Raw genomic sequence first — 17,883 nt, 5'->3', positions numbered from 1 at the left:
ATTTATTTATTTATTTGTTTTGGTCCATGAAACTACTGAAAGAAGTCCTACTTGGGGGGAAAAAAATCCCCTTCATAAATGTTGATATTTATGTAGTTAAAAACATACACAATGGATAATATCAATAAGCAAATATATTAGAGGGGAATAATAAATGTTAGTTACTATATACCCAAAACTTCGTTTTGTTTTTTTTTTAAGACTACTGTTACTGTGGCACAGAACATTTTTTAAAGTGCTTTCTATTACAAATTGTATCAGTAGATAGAATTTTTGTCCCAACTAATTTGAAATTCCAAGTAAGATCACTTCAAGTTTAAGAAATGACGTTCTTCATTAACAGCATTTTTAAATGCATGGCCAAAACACCAGTCAACATTATATCTAAGTTCCACCCAAGGACAGAAAAAGTTGCTGTCCAAATCAAAGCTACACACACGCCTTATTTTATATAGCTGTTCCAGTATCTTTTCTGTCAGCACCATTAAAAATCACCCTACCTGTTTGGACCGTGGTCTACCAGGAGAAAATTTTCTTTTGGTAATAGCTGGTTTACCCATGCCAATTTTTGGAGTGATTGAGATGTATGTTGTTGGCAGGATGTTTCCAGCAGAAGAACTGAGAGTTGAAGGGTAACTGTGCAGCATTTCATGTGAAGGTAAGTCTGAAGACAGTGTTGGAGAGGAAGACATATTTGCTTTGCTTATGTCTGCTGATGATGAAAATGACGACTCTGACTCAGATGATAATTTTGTAGATTTGTCTCCTCGACATGAACCATCTTTCACACAACTCTCAATTGCAGGAGTCATTTCAAAGTCCATAAACCCAGCAGGAAATTCAGAATGTTCTTTCTTTTCCACTTCTTCTTGTATCCTTTCTATAAGCAACTGTTTCTTAGAACATAATGAAGTACTTTCCTCATGTGGGGGAACTAAGGTTTCTGGTGCAACAACAGTAACAGATTCAATGGTTAATTTTGGAAGCCATGATTCTTCTTTAGATACCACTGATTTAGTTTTCTCCAACAACTGCAGCTCCTCTTGCTGCACAATGATCTGGTGTGTAATGACTTCAATGTTTTCTGTCACTTCCATTTTGTCTTCATTTTGATCTTCATCACAAGTATGCATCACTTTAGAAGACATTTCCATTTTTTCGCTATTAACTTCATGAGAAATCTGATTTTCCAATTCAGAATTCATTTTGTTTGAGGATGATTCTATAAAATTCAGAATATTTGTTATGTTAATGTACATACAAATTTAAAAATTTCTAATTAGGAATACACAGAAGACATTTAGTAAAACACCATGACTTAAATCAGAAGATATTCATTTAAAAAGGTAATCATTAAGGTAACAAATACACATGATTTATGGATTAGAATCAGTCACAGACCATAAAACCTTATGAAAACATGGTTTTAACAGGATATTATGTTTCACAATATAAATACTTACAAATTGATTGAAAATTATGTGGGTAAAGTAATAATACTCACTTTACGGCTAGGAAAATGAAGATAAGTGATATTATGTGAGTTGCTCAAGTTAAAAAGTGAATACTCCTCTACAATGCAAGAATATTTTCCAATAGCAGACACCGGCTATAACAAAGCTGCTGTAGGAAAGGGGGGGGGGGGACAGGTATGTGCATACACAAAGAGTACAATGCGTACCATTTGGGGGATGGATATGCTTGAAGCTAGGACTTGTGGGGGGGGCCCCCAAGGGCAACATACGTAACCTAAACATCTGTACCCCCACAATATGCTGAAATAAAATTAAAAAAAAAAAGCTGCTGTAGACTCAAGTAAGTAATGGACACACAGAAAAGATTTACTAACCACCAAGGCTTATCTTGCTTAGCTGTGCCTGCCAACCTACCCAATACATTTTTGGATATAACCCTTCTTCTTCTTCATTATCTGCAACCTAGGAGACCAATCTTAGCAAATCTATCAGAAATATATATAGTCACTGACTGGTAAATTTTAACCAGTGTGTTAAACTTTTAACCCAATCTTACTTAAGAGTAAAGTTAGAGGTCCAACTGACATGAGCCATAAATGGCTGTATAAAGTAGGACCACTAAAGACAAAAGGGCACTTATTCCAAATGCCCTCAAGGTAATTTTTAAGTTATATTAATAAAGACACTAATTTCCTCAATTACTATTTACCAATCAGTTGACTAACATTTATCTGTGTTCCAGTATCAGAATGAAATCTCACTTTTCGTTCCTGCTTTACTTTACTGAAAGAATACAGTTGAGAATAAAGGAAAAACACCAAATAACAGATCTGACAGTACTAAACATTTTTATACACAAAAACCCTTTCTAGAGGAACTAATCTCCTTTAGATCCATTGCTAATTCTTTTCAAGAAAAAAATTACTTTACTAAAAGATCTAGTTACTGTAATGTGTATACGTATAACTGCAAAATGCCTTGGGGATAATTTACTCGAAAAGTTAATTTAACGGACAGTGACTTGAATCTGCATAGCAACCATAAAGGCATTATCTTGTGACTCAGTCAAATTAGACATTATGAACATACTGCTTACCAGAAGTGAGAAGACCATCCGTGTCAAGACTTTCTGGTGGATTACTCTTCTGTTGCTCTTCAGTGTGGATTTCAACTTCTATGAATAACACATTTATGGAATGTCTAGCAAGGAGTCAAAATTTCTCTAACACTGCTTTTCTTCACTTTACATCATTGTGAAATATAACTTTTAATGAGAGTTGTTATATGTGAACTTAGCAAATTTCAAAATATCTCAGTGCCTTTTTATGTACACACTCAAACAATATAATTTAACATACAATTTTTATATACACTACCGAAGACTTTTGGATGAACCTGTGATTATAATAGTTTGCCCCAACATAGTCTCTCATTAATTCCAAGTCTTCAAATACAGTAATAGCTATTATGAATATGTATTGCAAAAAGCTTAACTGAAATATCATCGAAATAATGGAAAAACCCTCAAAAGGACGGTTGAGACAATCTAACACAATAAATTTTTCATTATCTCAGCATGAAACATTTCCCAATCAGCAACAGCTCTGAGTTAGCAATTACAAGTATAACTAAAGCAAGAAAAATACAAATTGCTTTTTAATGAAAATCACTTGATCCCTAAACAAAGTACGCACTTATGATTAAGTCTAGATAACAGCTGAACTACAAATATATGCACGCCATTTCTCCTATTAATTTCTGCCTAAGATCATCTTGCTTAAAAAGTTATTCTCTTAACAATTTCCTAAGTGATTCTATCTTGGTTAACTTTTACGAAGGGTACTCAGTTTTAGCAAATATTCATATATTCATCATATATACACATATATACACATCTTCCATTATACAAACATTCTTACCATCTGGAACAATTCCAGGTGTGGATTCCTGACCATTGACATCTTTAGTAACGGCTTGCTCCAAAAATACCACCTGGTCTTCAGGTCCTTCAATCTCCATCTCATTGTTATCTGAACAGAAAATTATTTATTCTTTAGCTCAGAATGAGTTTTTCAGTTTTGTTAATTAAGTCAACAATTATGGCTTTGTTCTAGTGAGGGTAAATTATCACAAAAATGCTAGAAGTTTTTCTTCAGATTTTTCTGTTTTGAATCAAATATATACTCACATTTTAAAAAACATGAAAATTATAATACATTAAAAGGATATTTCACAACTGTATACTGATGGCATCCTGGAAACGAAAGGTGAGTAATTAAGATGCTTCTACTTAAATCCCTTGCAGATGATAAAATAGAACTTTTGTCAAAGTTGCCAATCATACTGATGAAAATGGAAAACAATCTGGTAAGCAGGTCTTTTTTCTTTACCTTTTAAGAATCTTGCCACTATGTTTATAACAGCAGGATACTATTAAAAATCTTCCATACCTGCACAAAACCTTGGGCTCAAGAGGTGATAATTAACATTTAAGAAGGATGCTACAAAACTTAAATTTGTTTTGAGCAAAATAACCCAGATTATTTTGAACCAACTAGGTCAAATATCCAAAGGTTGGGGAACTTCCAATGTCAGTCTAAAGAATACAAATGACACCCTGAGCAACATAGCAAGACCCAGACCCTACCAAAAATTAAAAAATTAGCCAGGCATGGTGGCAAATGCCTGTAGCCCCAGATACTTGGGAGGCTGAGGCAAGAGGAGGATCACTTGAGTCCAGGAGTTGGAGCCTGCAGTGAGCTATGATCACGCCACTGTATGTCAGCTGGGGTGACAGAATGCAACACCATCTCCTCAGAAAACAAACACGCTCACATGCACACACACACAAATGAAAAGCAAACTAGACACGAAATTCAAATATTAAGAGGATTATCGTAAAGAAGCTATATTAGATTTTAGCCATCAGATTCAGAGATGACCAAGATAACAAGTTACATTTAAAGTTTGAGAAATTGGGAATAGAATGGGATCTGATACACGGTATTCCCTCATTCTGATAAAAGTAATGTACTGATGACTGGTTGGCACAGCATTATAAAAAAAATAAATATTCTCAAGTTTACCTGTAGTGAGTTCAGCCATCTCCACTTCATCACCTGGTTGTAATGGATCCATCTCAGCTTCTAAGTGTTTACAATACATGCAGATATACTCTTCTTTGAGCTGAGAATCCAGTTCATGATCTGTTGGTTTGTCACATTCTAAGTGAACCCATCTGCAGTGATAAGTATATTTAAATAAAAATTTCTAAAGTCACATTAATATCCAGGAAAAGGGGAGGCAATTGGTGAAAAGCCAGATATGAGAAGGGTTAATTAAGGATGAGAGAAGAAAGATTATAGAGGTTTGTGACTACAAAGGTTTTTAAAAAGGAGCTGGCATTTGTGGATGTCATTAGAGGTGTTAATATATTTTTACTCCCACATTTTAAAGATATTTCCTCTTTACTTTTCCCTCTTAGTGCTCATTTCTGGTCTGGTACTAACTTTTGCCCATTTACTTCCTCATGCCTTTGAAACACTCAAAAACATAACTTAATTCCATCTATAACAGTACTCAGTACTGAAGAGACTACTGAAGTGATAAAAGCTTAGAAGCTCAAAGTTAAATGGTAGGCCAAATGATCACATGGATAAAACAATCAACAAAACAAATAAATGGAAGTAAATGGAATAACTGTATTTTCTTACCTTTTGCACATATTACAATGAAGCATGTCTTTCTGCAATTCTGGATGATAGCACTTCCCACAGAAAGGACATAAGTTATCCTGTTGTTGGTAACAATTGTCACATATCAGGCAATTGTGGTGCCACTGTGAACTAGACCGTGTGCCACACTCTACGCATATTCTGCAATTCTAAACACCAGGAAAAATAAAAACAAAAAAAGTTTGTTATGCATTTGTAAACACCATTCTCATATAAACCTTTTTAAAACCAACGAATCATTAGAGGATTATACATTAAGCTTTTGTTTTCCCAACACCAATTTATACTTTTAAAAAGTTAGTTAGTTTTGAATGTCTGATGTGACCTCACAAAATCTGCACAAAAACCTGCAGGAAAATGTAAAAAGGGACAGGGACATGGAGGAAAACATAAATGTGAAAGAAAGAAAAACCAAGAACACAGCAACCCAAACTTCAAAACGGAACCATCCCAGGATCAGGAAGTGAGTTTTGTGGAGTAAGTCTACTCAACCCACTATTGCAGAAAGCAAAATGGTGCTGTTACAGTATTCCACTCACTTCATGGTAGATTAGGAACTACAAACAAAGACTCTTACTAAATAGCATGACCTACTCCACATAACTTGGTGTTTGAAAATAATCATTCCACATCAAAATCCAATGATGGCTCCTCACGTTTTCAGAATAAAGAGTGGCCCTATCCTTACCAAAGTAGAACTGTTTATGAAGTATAATACAAGGCCAGCCAAATCCTCCTCTGTGGTTATGAGCTAGTCAGCCTTAAAATCCTGAGCACAAGACCAGTAAGTTGCGGGGCTCTTATTACCCACCCCTACTTTCCAAACTAAAACACAAATAAAAAGTAACTATCATTTTGAGCTCTTGGGTTGATATAAAAGAGATGCTCACTCAAAAAGATAAACTAGCAGTAACCATAGATCTGCTAGTTTTACAGATTAAAAATGAATGCACTTAACAATACTGATACAAAAATCCTAAATAAAATATTACCAAATAGTCTCTAATACCACATTAAGAAAATAATAGCTGGGCGCAGTAGCTCACACCTATAATCCTAGTACTCTGGGAGGCCGAGGATGGAAAATTGCTTAAGCTCAGGAGTTGGAGACCAGCCTGAGCAAGAAAGAGATACTGTCTCTACGAAAAATAGAAAAAATTAGCTGGGCATGGTGATGTGCACCTGTAGTCCCAGCTACTCAGGAAGCTGAGGCAAAAGGATCAATTCGGCCCAGGAGTTTGAGGTTGCAGTGAGTTATGATGATGCCACTGTACTCGAGCCTAGGCAACAGAGTGAGATTCTGTCTGGAAAAAAATAAATAAATAAAATAATAATAATAAATTATGTCCAGGTGGGGTTTATAGAAATGCAAGGATGTTGAATATTTATAAAGTTTAACATATTAATAGATCTGAGGAGAAAAATATTTCAGTAGATGCTAAAAAACAGTCTTTGGAAAAAAATCGAAACCTATTCCTAAAAAAAAAAAAAAACAACTCTTGAGAAAAATAAAAATGGATAGGTATTCCCTAATGCAACCAACAAAAATACTTCCATTCTAAAGGTGACATATTATTACATAGGGAAATCCTAGATGCATTCTTACTAAGGCCAGGAACAAAGCAAGAATGCCTACCATCTCCGCTATTTTAACATGGTTCTAGAGCCAATGTAAACATTGAAACAAGCGAAAACACAGGCTAAAACTAGGAAAAGAAATAAAACTATTTGTAAATGACAAGGTAGTATACTTGGAAAATCCTAGAAAATTGATCATAAATTCAATAAAAGAATTCAACAAAGTAGTAGGACATAAAATTAGCATGCAAAATTCAACAGAATTCACATATAAATAACCAGTTAAAGAATATAGAGAATGAGAAAGCCCCATTTATAACTGCAACAAAATAAATATTTAAGAATAAGCTTAAGAAATGTTCAAAATCTATATGAAGAAATTTATAAAACACCCAAAAGACACAAAACTAGACTTGAACAAAAGACATCCCTTGTTCTTGCTCAGGACATCTTGACACCATCATGAAGATGCCAATTCTCCTAAATCAATTAATAAATTTAATGTGATTCCAATAAAAATTCCAATGAGGTTTATAAGGGAGCTAGATAAATTGATTCTAAAGTTCATATGGAAAAATAGAATAGCTAGGAAACATGTGAAAAGGAAAAGCTCTGAAAGGGACTGACATTACCAGATACTACAAAGCCACTGTAATTAAAACACTATGGTATTGGTGCACGAATAGACAGATCAGTGGAACAGAAGTTCCAGATATAAAATCAACCTAATCTAAAACTCTTAGTATGTAATCTCTAGTGACTGGGGCAAAGACAGTCTTTTTAATGAATAGTTTTTGAAAAAATGAATGGCCAATTGGAAAAAAATACTCACACCATACACAAACATCAACTCCAAATGGATTAGTGATCTAAATGTAAAAAATTAACACAATGCAAATCCTAAAGAATGTATGAACTGCTCTACAACCTCAGTGTAGGGAAAGGCTTTCTAAATATCACTCGAAAATCCAGAAGAAATAGAAGACCAATAAATCTGACTACATAAAAATAAACTTTTGCATGGCAAAAAAATAACGGCAGCAAAGTACAAAAGACAAACTGAAAGAAAATATTTGCATCGTAGCATAGCTAAAGATCTTATATTTATAAAGAATTCTTAAATCAGAGAAAATATACCAAAATCTTCAGTAACAGGCCAAACACATGAAAAGACAATTCACAAGAAGAAATAAAAACTGACCTTTAAACGTGAAAAAATGATCAACTTCACTCACGAGAGAAATAAAAATTAAAACTACATTCGGATATCATTTTTCACCCATAAGACACACAAACATTCAAAAGCTGAACAAGACTTCGTTGGCAAAGATAGGAAAAGAAGTTTGCTCATACATTGCTGGCAGCAATGCAGACCGCCACAAGCCCCATGAAAGGGAACTTGACATCTAATAAAACTAATTAATGCAAATGTAATGCAAAATACTGGAAACTATCTAAACATCCATAAGATATTGGTTGAATAAACTATAGCACAGATACACAATGGAGTATTAGGCAGTTGTTTAAAAGGAGAATGTGAAGATCTCTATGAACTGATACGAAGTGCTTTCCAAGTTGCATTACATGAAAAAAGCAACATGCAAAAGTCCAGAGAAAGAACGCTACCTTCATTTCAAGGAAGTAAAAAAGAGCACAAATATATCTGTTTATTCTTAGGGGAAAAAATTACAGGAAGGATAAACCAGAAAACAATGAAGTTAGTTACTTCCAAGAGGTATAAGTGATAAACAGGAGGAATGACAATTCTCAAAGTAGAACTTTTTATACAACTTTGATGTCCTGTAAGGAAAGAAAGGTAAATAAAACCGATTACCGATAGCCAGCTGAAGGAGATTTGCTTTTTGAATTCAGCAGCTGAATAAATGTGCTGATGATGGAACCCAGGATTTTTACCATAGAATAGACATGCAAGAATGGGAGAAGGCAAAGAACTTAGTGGGGAGAGATCAGAAGTGGAGGTACTGGTATAAATTCATTATTTCTAAATTATGTGTGTGTGTACACATATATACACACACAAGCACATGGATATTCATGCGTATGTACATATATCTGTATATATGTGCATATGTAAGTGTACATATATGTATGTATTTCCTAGCCCTGTCCGCTGAAAGGGTCAAAAAGCAAACACCCTCCAGTAGCAATGAGCACACCGAGCACCCGTTCCCCACTAAAGGAGCCTGGGCTACATATTAAAAGTAGACTGATTCCAGGGCAGGGGTAGGGAGGTATAAGATGAGCTTAGAACATCTTGTTATACCAAAAAAAAAAAAAAAAATGAAGGGTTAAAATAAATGGTAAGGGAATGACACAAGGACATAGATGTCAGCTTTAAGGAGCAAACAATGGAAAATATGGGACAATTTGAGCACAAAAATAATTAGGTAATAAATTACAAATAATTGAAAATAGAATGAATTCATGAGTCAATATCAATAATAAATAAATTTAACACGTGGAAGAAGGGAGAGTTGCTGCTTACAAAAGAAAGCAGAGGGTTGACTGGCAAGTGTGGAGGGAGTGCTAGAGTTGGCAATGCATTGTTTTGCAACCAACAAGTCAAAATGGCATCAGGCAATGGTTTCTAAAATCTATGAGGAAATTCTGAGGAGGTGCAAGGTATCTTCATGGTCATAAAGTATCTCCTCACATACTGTTTGATTAGATACAAGGGAGGTGGGAAATTTAAACAGCCTGACCAGGTGATTCCTAGGAGGGCAGATGAGCACTGTGTGTGTGCGCGCGCGCGCGCACACACACACACACACACACACACACACACACACACACAAAAAGGCAAAAGAGACATGACAACTAAATGCAATATCTATTCCTAGATCAGATCCCAGCGGCGGGGGGGAGGGCAGGGAGAGGGGTGCTATGTGGGACATTAGATAAAGAGACACAATGGAATATGGAGAGCAGATGAGATGAAAATATGTACTGGTGTAAATTCATGAAGCTGATAATAGTACTGTAACTATGTTGGAATATTCCTGCTATTGGGAAATAACACTGAAATACTTAGGGGTGAGGGGGGCCCGGTGTAACACGCCCTCTTAGGATCGGAGTGAGGAGGGGGACAGACTGATAGAGACACAGACACCCACATACAGAATGAAAGAAGGCATGCACAATGATAATGAAATGCTAACAATAGATGAACCTAAGTAAATGGCATATAGGTATTATTTTTATTTTTTCCAACTTTTAAAGGTTGAACTATTTCCAAATAAAAACATTTTTAAAATGTATAATATACCAACAAACAGGCACTCTTGAGAGAGAAATAGGAAAAAGAAATCTACCTGACAATGACTGACATACAACAAAGATCCTGAAAAGATCACCCTCACTCCAGCTCCACTAGACTCACGCCCCCTTAGGGCACACCTAATTGCCCCACAACTCCAGCCTCCACAACAGTGAAGGCCACACACAGTAAGCCCTCAAATGTTAAATAAATGAGCAAATTATGACTCAAGACTACAGAGAACTATGGAAGAATTTAACAGCAGAGGAAAAAGATCATTCTTCAAACTGTTCAGAGGATAAAGCTTCCTATGAATAACTCCACGATGACCGTCTGGGTATTTACTCTGTATTGGGCATTATGCTGGGCACGTTGCATCTCTTGATCAAATCCAACATCCCTGTGAGGTAACTGCTATTAACATTCTATACACTGACTTACGGAGGTAAAATTACTGGCCATTGATCATGTATTTGGTAACTGAAAAAGCTGGAATTTGATTCCACAGCCCGATTTTAACAACCATACTATAGTGCCTCCATAGAACAGAATAAAAAGATTAAGTATGCATTAGTGTTCTAAGAATTATGTATAATCCTGTCACTCTGAAAAAGAATAGATTATTAGAGAGCAAATTAGTAAGAGAGCAGACAAAAGGGAAGTCAGAACAAGCTAAGACACCCAGAATTCGCTAGAAATTCTACAAGATAATGAAAAACGTAACTAAGAAGATAATGAATTAGAAGCAGGAAACAAATATTAAATTTTTTAAAAAGCAAATAAAAATGTAAAAACAAACCAAAAAAAACCCCCACTTTTCCAGACCTTCAAATGAGCCTGACTTGAGACTTATGTTGCTCAACAAGTTCCAGGCAAAGCTAATTACTGTAGAATCACTGTCAGAGACACACCGTGGAAGCAAACTAAGTAACGATCCCAAAGTTTTCAAGCCGAAAAAAGGATTATGATGAAGTAAAATTTTTTTTAAAAAGATTTTTCTTCTATGATACCAAAAACTGGGAAAGCTCTGGGAGAAAAAAATGTTTTCAGAGTATCAAAAAGTTGTAATACAAACATCATACCAAACCAAGTTCTTGTGGCAGTCTGACAGGAACACTCTCTTTTAGATATGCAGGATTTCAGAAAATTGACCATTTTTTAAAAATATATATTTTTTAAGACTAGTCAAGTGCAGTAGTGAGAAGGGGAGAAAGAGTAAAACAAGGAGTTCAATCTGTAACTGACTCTGAACAATCAAATGAGGTAACTCACTACCTTCGGACCGGCAGACAATTCTTTTTTAAAGGACATCATAACCAAGACTTCAAAAGGTTGAGGGTGCAGTTGGAATTAGTAGAGGAAACATTTCTTTGCAATGAAAAAGTGACAAGGTCTACAGCCTGGGTTGACTTAATCAAGTCAGAGAGGAAAAAAGAGAAGCAAAAACTTTACTTTCAATGGGGAGTAGAAGAGAAAATTTCTGTTTTTCAACATCATTTACAGTCATAAAAGATTCTGAATTGCAAATCATTGCAGGCAGTAAAAGGAATAGAGAAAGGAAATTAAAAAAACAAGTTTGCCTTAAAATAGCCAAGCATTTCAATTACCACCATCAGTCTAAATAGTCAGCTCTATTAAACTTTCCAAAAGACATTTAAAACAACAGAAGAATCTAAAATAAAAGAATGTGAAAAAATAACATTCAATTGGTAAACTAACACCTGTATGTGGCCATAGTGCCACGCAAAGCAAAATATCTTGTGCCCTCCCACAAGTCATTAGACCACATAAAGAATAATTTTATACTGATAAAAAGCACAACATATTAACACTGGCCTGACCTACGTGCTAAACGACAGCCACAAAATGTTTTGTTAAAAAAATAAAAAACAGGAGAAGCTGATAGGAACAATTTTAGAGGTCAATTTTATCAATCTGTTGAAGCAACTAGTCAGAAAATAAGGTAAAAGGACTTCATCTAACTTAATAAGCATATGTTACACCTCTAAAAAGTCACTTTAAAGTATCAAAGCATTTATTAAAAAATCCTACACTGGTTAAATTCCAATTAAATGCAATTAAAGAAGAAATTAGCATGCTTCAGCACAACTTAAAAAAAGAAGCTATTAGGTCAGGTATATACATATATAAAATTTCAATAAATTTGGTTGCAGCCACAGATATAATCAAAGGTGATTTTATAGTCTTAAATATTATTTTTTCTTTAGGAAAGGCAAAAAAAAAAAAACAAAAAAAAAACAAAAACGAATTACGAACTCAACTTCATATTCCAGAAAAGTAAAAAGGTAAATAGAGGTATGAGTGAATATAAAAGTATAAATACACAAATCTGTCAAACAGCAGGACTTTTTCCTTAGCCAGAAAACCAAGAGAGAACTAGTAAGCACCTCCTCACCTCATTCAAGCCAGGGAGCCTGAGAAAGCAGGCCCAAGCTCCTCACAGTTCTTCAGCCCTCAAGCCCCACCTCCCAGGCAGCCAAATCTGAGCACAATTACCTACAGGCTCTTTGCTCCCCAGATGAGAAATTTCCCTGCCCTCAATCCCCGGTCTAATAGAACTAGTTGAGGACAGCCTTAGAACCTGGTGAACTCTGCTTCCAGTTCCAGGTGCCAATACTCACTGGCAGGGGCGGAGTATAGGAATGCATCCTCCCAGTCCCTCCCCTGGGACCTGCAGCTCTGCCCACATTGCCCTCCTTTCCAGAGCCCTCCCCCTCCTCACTTGAAAAGACATCTGAAATGCACTTGAAAACGTAGTTCAAAGCAGGGCAAGGATGCCCAGCCCCGACCAAGAGAAGTGCTGGGCCTCTCCCTCCTGCAGGCCACCACACCCTTCCTAGCTCCAGGAAAAACCCCACTCCTAGTGGCCCCAGCAGCCCAGGAAGCCTAAGCTTGGAAGCCACCTAAAACACCTTGGATTCCAGGGACTATCTCTACCACCCCCCACTCCACCTCCACCTCCACCCCCACCCCCACCACCCTCTGAATACCACACCCTGGATGGGAAGAAGCTGAGTTAGTTAGTAAGTTCATAACAGCATTTTTTTGTAATAGCCCATAATTGCAAACAACCCAAATGTTCACCAACAGGTGATTCAATAAACAAATTGTGGTATCTCCACCAATCTGTAATAAAAAAAGAATCACTACTGATCTGTACAATATGGATGAATCTTCAAAATAATTACATTGAATTAAAGCCGCCAGGCCAAAAAAAGAGTATATGCTATACGATGGCATTTATATAAAATTCTAGAAAGCGAACGCTAATCTATAGTGAGAGAAAGCAAACTGGGAAGACAGAAGGGTTTGAACAGCCAGGAAGAAGGGAATGCCAGGAGGTACTAGGAAACTTCTGGGGGTCATGACTATGTTTATTATCTTGAAGATGATGGTGGTTTCATGGGTATATACATTATCAAACTACAGACTTTTAATTTGTGCAGTTTACTGTACGTCAATTAATAAAGCTGTTCCGTAAAAAGTTGATGGTAACGTATAGATCTGTATAGGTATCCGATTTGTCTGCTCTCCATATAAAACATTCAAAGGATATTTTTCTTAAAAAAATAAACAACTTACTTTGCATTTCCAGCCATTGGTTGGTACTGATTTCATAACTGGTTGAAGACAAAAAGTATGATACCCTTTGTCACACGTATCACACACTAGCATCTTGCTATCTTCTCCCGATTGTCTAAAAAATAAGATAGCATTAATGATGCCTTATCTTTAAACTTATGTTTTGTAACATAAGTAGTCATGAAAATAATCAGTCCTGGGAACTGCACAGTTCATAAATCCCTCAGTATGCTTTATCTGCACAGATGATAGAGGCAACCCCCTACCATGGGTACCTAAAGGATTATTCGCACTCAATGCTCACCTATGGTTAACTTGGTTTAGTCATTTTAGGATTCCTGCAAAGGAGGAGGGGTTAAGGCAAGATGAATAACCTCTGATCTTTACTTTCTAAACATCTAATACCCATCATGTTGGGGGAGAAGGAATTGTAACTGCTAGGTGACACTGTGTGGAAAGGAACAGATCTTGGCATGGTGAATTGGAAAGATGTCATATAATGTAAAGAGGATCAGATTTGGCACCGCAACTGTATTTGTATTCAGACTGCGGTTTTCTAGCTGTGCCACTCTTAACAACTTAGATTTTAGCTCTCTGAGTTTCAGGTATAAAATGGGAATAATAATCAAAGATTACTGTGAGAATTGAATATAATGCTGGTTCAAGAGCTTAGAATGTCCATTAGGCAACAAGTACTACATAATATGTATTTTAAAATAACTTTGCCATAATTATTAAAAATTATCGGTGAAAACCTAAAACCTTTCTCTAAACATTCTCCTGCCCCTAAAGATTGGGCCTCTGATCTAAAACTCAATCTCTGCCTTGATTTGTGGCTATTAATCATTCTCAGAAACTAAGAATTTAATTCAAGAGGAGGGGGAAAGAAAAAATGGGGAATGCAAGAAGAGGTGAGAGAGGAATCTCTGAATAAAACCTGGGGCTAAATAGAAGTAAACAGGAAAATGGGTCAGTTGGCCTCCAGTTACTCAATTCAACAAACTCTTCATATAAAGTTGCTTATTTTCTCTCTTCAACTACATGGAAAGATCTTGGAGGACAAGCACTCTTTCTTTAAGTAGTCTTATTCCTTCCCAAGAAACTGAGAGGAGATACAATATATCAAATAAATGTTTACTGATATTTTATCTAATTTTTATCAGAATATGAAGGTACATGGTCTTATTTATTCCACATAACTCTGGGCATAATTCCTGCTGGTTACAAAAATCCTAACTTGTAAACAATTAGAAGATTGCTGAAGATGCTTCTAATATTCCCAAATTATCATGCTAATTAGAATCCTAGGGAAGGGTAAATCACAGAAAAGATCAGAGAAATGACCAAGGGATGGAATACAACAAATAGGAGAAGAGAACCACATTACAGCTGTTTAAATGCCACAAAATACTTCATTTTGGAATTATAGTGACCAGATCTACTGAAGGTAGCTGTCTTACAGATAGATATAAATACAAAGTTTATTAAAACAATAGTCTTAGTAGAAATTGCCCTTCCTGGATGAAAATCCAAACACATCGTTGATTTTTTGGCTCAACTCCAATAAGTAATTTCTGTCATCAGAGGTTTGTTTTCCTATTAAATCTCCTCCCCGGTGCCCCTCAAGAAAAGCTGCCTTATTTTATTAATGGTTATTTTAAGTTGTAAATAACATTTATATAAAAGTTGTTGGCAAATTTAAATTAGCTTTTTAGGCAACCAGAGGAATTTAAATTATTAAAATTAGTTTTGTTTAGACTTGTCTCAAAATAATATAAATGTTAATGTCTAGTAATTTTTTAAGGTATGATGAAGTCAGTTTGAATGAATATACCTGCAATATGAACAACTTTTATCAGATTACACAAACCTTAAGCACCTAATAATGGGGGCTCTCTTAAACTCAATACATACTTTTGAATTGAAATTAAAACTTACTTGCAGTTCTGGCACACTTTGCATTCAGGACATTGCCAACCTGCACGTTTTAATGGAGTAACCGCTATATCCAGGCACATTCCATGATAGTGCTGACCACAAGTAGTACAAAAGAACTGATCTAAGAGGTCTCCCGGGCTGTCGCACACTGCACAGTTTGCATCTTCCTTTGCTATAATTAACAGTAAAACAATGAAATCGTTGTATAAGAATTTAATATTTTTTCTGACTTTACAGTTTAAAATCACTTGAAGGGAATTTACATGGTAAACCTTTCAGACATTTGAAGTTATCCACATTGAACTGATATCCAATCAGTATGAGGTCTCAATAAAAACACTACAGTGTATTTAATCTAAATTTAACCACATTAAATTTAATCATATAGTTTTGTAATTATTTGTGCCTATATCTACTTGCAATCATAAGCAGTTCTTATTGAATTTTATATTCCTAATGCCAATGATAATGCTGGGCACCTAGTTAATCTCAATATGTATTTGCTAGAAAGAACCAAACAAGAAAAATATCAGTTGAGGATGCTTTACAGTGTACAACAAATACTGTGTTTGGATGTTGAATATATTTTGAAATTACAAAATCAGGTAAGTCAAGAAACAAAATTAAGAAGTGTTAATACCAATTAGATTAAGATGCTTCTTAAGCATAAACAGACTATTTAAATCAAATAGTCAATTTTTTTATTACTGGAAAATGTCTTGTGTAGAACATTAAAGATAGAAACTACATTTTTAAACACAAATACATTACTTCATATACTAAATTTATGTTCCTCTTTATTAATTTCCAGTCATAAAAGCACTAAAATCCACATAATTACGGACATGATCTATCCCTAAAATGTGGACTAAAAGAAAATGTACTTTCTAACAGTTCTTTTACTATCTAAAACAAAAAATAAATGTTAGAATAAACTGCCTTGCCAAATACACAGTTGAACTCATTTGTATTATAAGAAGGAAAACAATACATTATAAAATCAAACCAATTTTAGATGATATATACAAATATGCCTATATCTAAACAAGTATCACAAAGGATATGAACCTTTTTTGTTCATTTGTTTTTTGAAGATTTGGCCAGTCCTATCTATTCTTCTTTGGCTAAAAGCACTTTCTACTTTCTTTCCCAGTTAAGCATCTTGGAACACAGTAATAATATATTCCTTTTACTCATACCAGGAGTCAGCAAACTTTTTCTGCAAAGGGTTGAATAGTAAATATTTTAGGCTTTGTGAGCCATAGCAGTCTCTGTACTACAGACTTTTTATTTTTATTTACAGTCCTTTAAAAATGTAAAAAATAATTCCTCCTTTGAGGGCAGTACAAAAACAGGCTCAGGAATTTGAACTGCAAGCTGGACCCCTGACTTACACTTCGAAGTCTGGCTCAGCACTCACCATCCCTATTTTGAAGAGGCTGCCAATGACCCTAGGAAATCCAATGGTTGGTTACTTTTTAGACCCAGCCTTATTCGCACTTGGCATCATTTACATTACTAGCCACTCCCACATTAAAATTTTCCTTTCTTTGGCTTCTGTGACAGCAACTTTCACCTCATTTCTCCCTAGGTTTCCCATACTTTCATCTCGTACACCTTTTTTGGCTTTTGTATGTCCACAATCCTAAATGCTGGAGTTCCTTGGGATTTCATCTGTTCTTTCTTTCTAATTCCCTGTGTGATCACATCGTATGTCATGTCATAAAATGCCGCCATGATTCCCAAATCTCTATTACTAGCCCCAGAATAAACCCCATACCTTTATTTTCAGGACTTACTTGAGCTCTACAACCATAAGTTCTACAAAAATTCAAATTCAACAGCTCTAAAATGAAACTTTAAAAAAAAAAAAAAAACCCAAACATCTTCCTTTTTTCTTAAGAATAGGAAACCTTGGCATCATTTTTGGCTCCTAACTCAGCCCTGACCAACACATCCAACCAGACACCAAATCTTACTTTCTATACATTATTCTTCCCTGTATTTGTACAGTTAGTTTCTCTTATTTTGTTTTGCTAATTGCAGCATCTTCTGAATGGAATCATTCCCCTTATGTTCCTGACCTCCTCTCCAAATCACCTTCTACACATCCAGAGCAATCTTTCAAACATGCAAATCCAATTGTTAAGCTCTGCTTAAATTACAAATCCACCAATACCTCCTTTTCACCTAAAAGAAAAAAAAATCATTATTTTCTAGTATGGGGCAAAAAGGCCTTTACCTTCCTTTCCAGCTGAATCTCAGAACCACCATTTCC

At 35.3% G+C, this 17,883-nt stretch overlaps 1 protein-coding gene across 1 annotated transcript in view; it reads right to left on the bottom strand.

The window, feature by feature from the left end:
* Positions 1–15,771, bottom strand: part of KMT2C (lysine (K)-specific methyltransferase 2C) — a 127,732-nt gene extending 111,961 nt beyond the window's left edge. Inside the window, exons 1-7 of the mRNA XM_012662137.1 lie at positions 15,606–15,771; positions 13,668–13,782; positions 5,189–5,358; positions 4,562–4,713; positions 3,395–3,505; positions 2,572–2,649; positions 501–1,222 (exon numbers count right to left, since the gene is read on the bottom strand). Coding sequence (XP_012517591.1) covers positions 501–1,222; positions 2,572–2,649; positions 3,395–3,505; positions 4,562–4,713; positions 5,189–5,358; positions 13,668–13,782; positions 15,606–15,685 — 1,428 coding nt within the window. The 5' untranslated portion in view covers positions 15,686–15,771. The remainder of the gene's footprint in view (positions 1–500; positions 1,223–2,571; positions 2,650–3,394; positions 3,506–4,561; positions 4,714–5,188; positions 5,359–13,667; positions 13,783–15,605) is intronic.
* Positions 15,772–17,883: the final 2,112 nt, after the last annotated feature.

This window comes from Propithecus coquereli, unplaced genomic scaffold, assembly GCF_000956105.1.
Source record: "Propithecus coquereli isolate 6110/MARCELLA unplaced genomic scaffold, Pcoq_1.0 Scaffold75, whole genome shotgun sequence".
Classification (NCBI taxonomy): Eukaryota; Metazoa; Chordata; class Mammalia; order Primates; family Indriidae; genus Propithecus; species Propithecus coquereli.
This window is presented reverse-complemented; position numbering and strand designations above follow the sequence as displayed.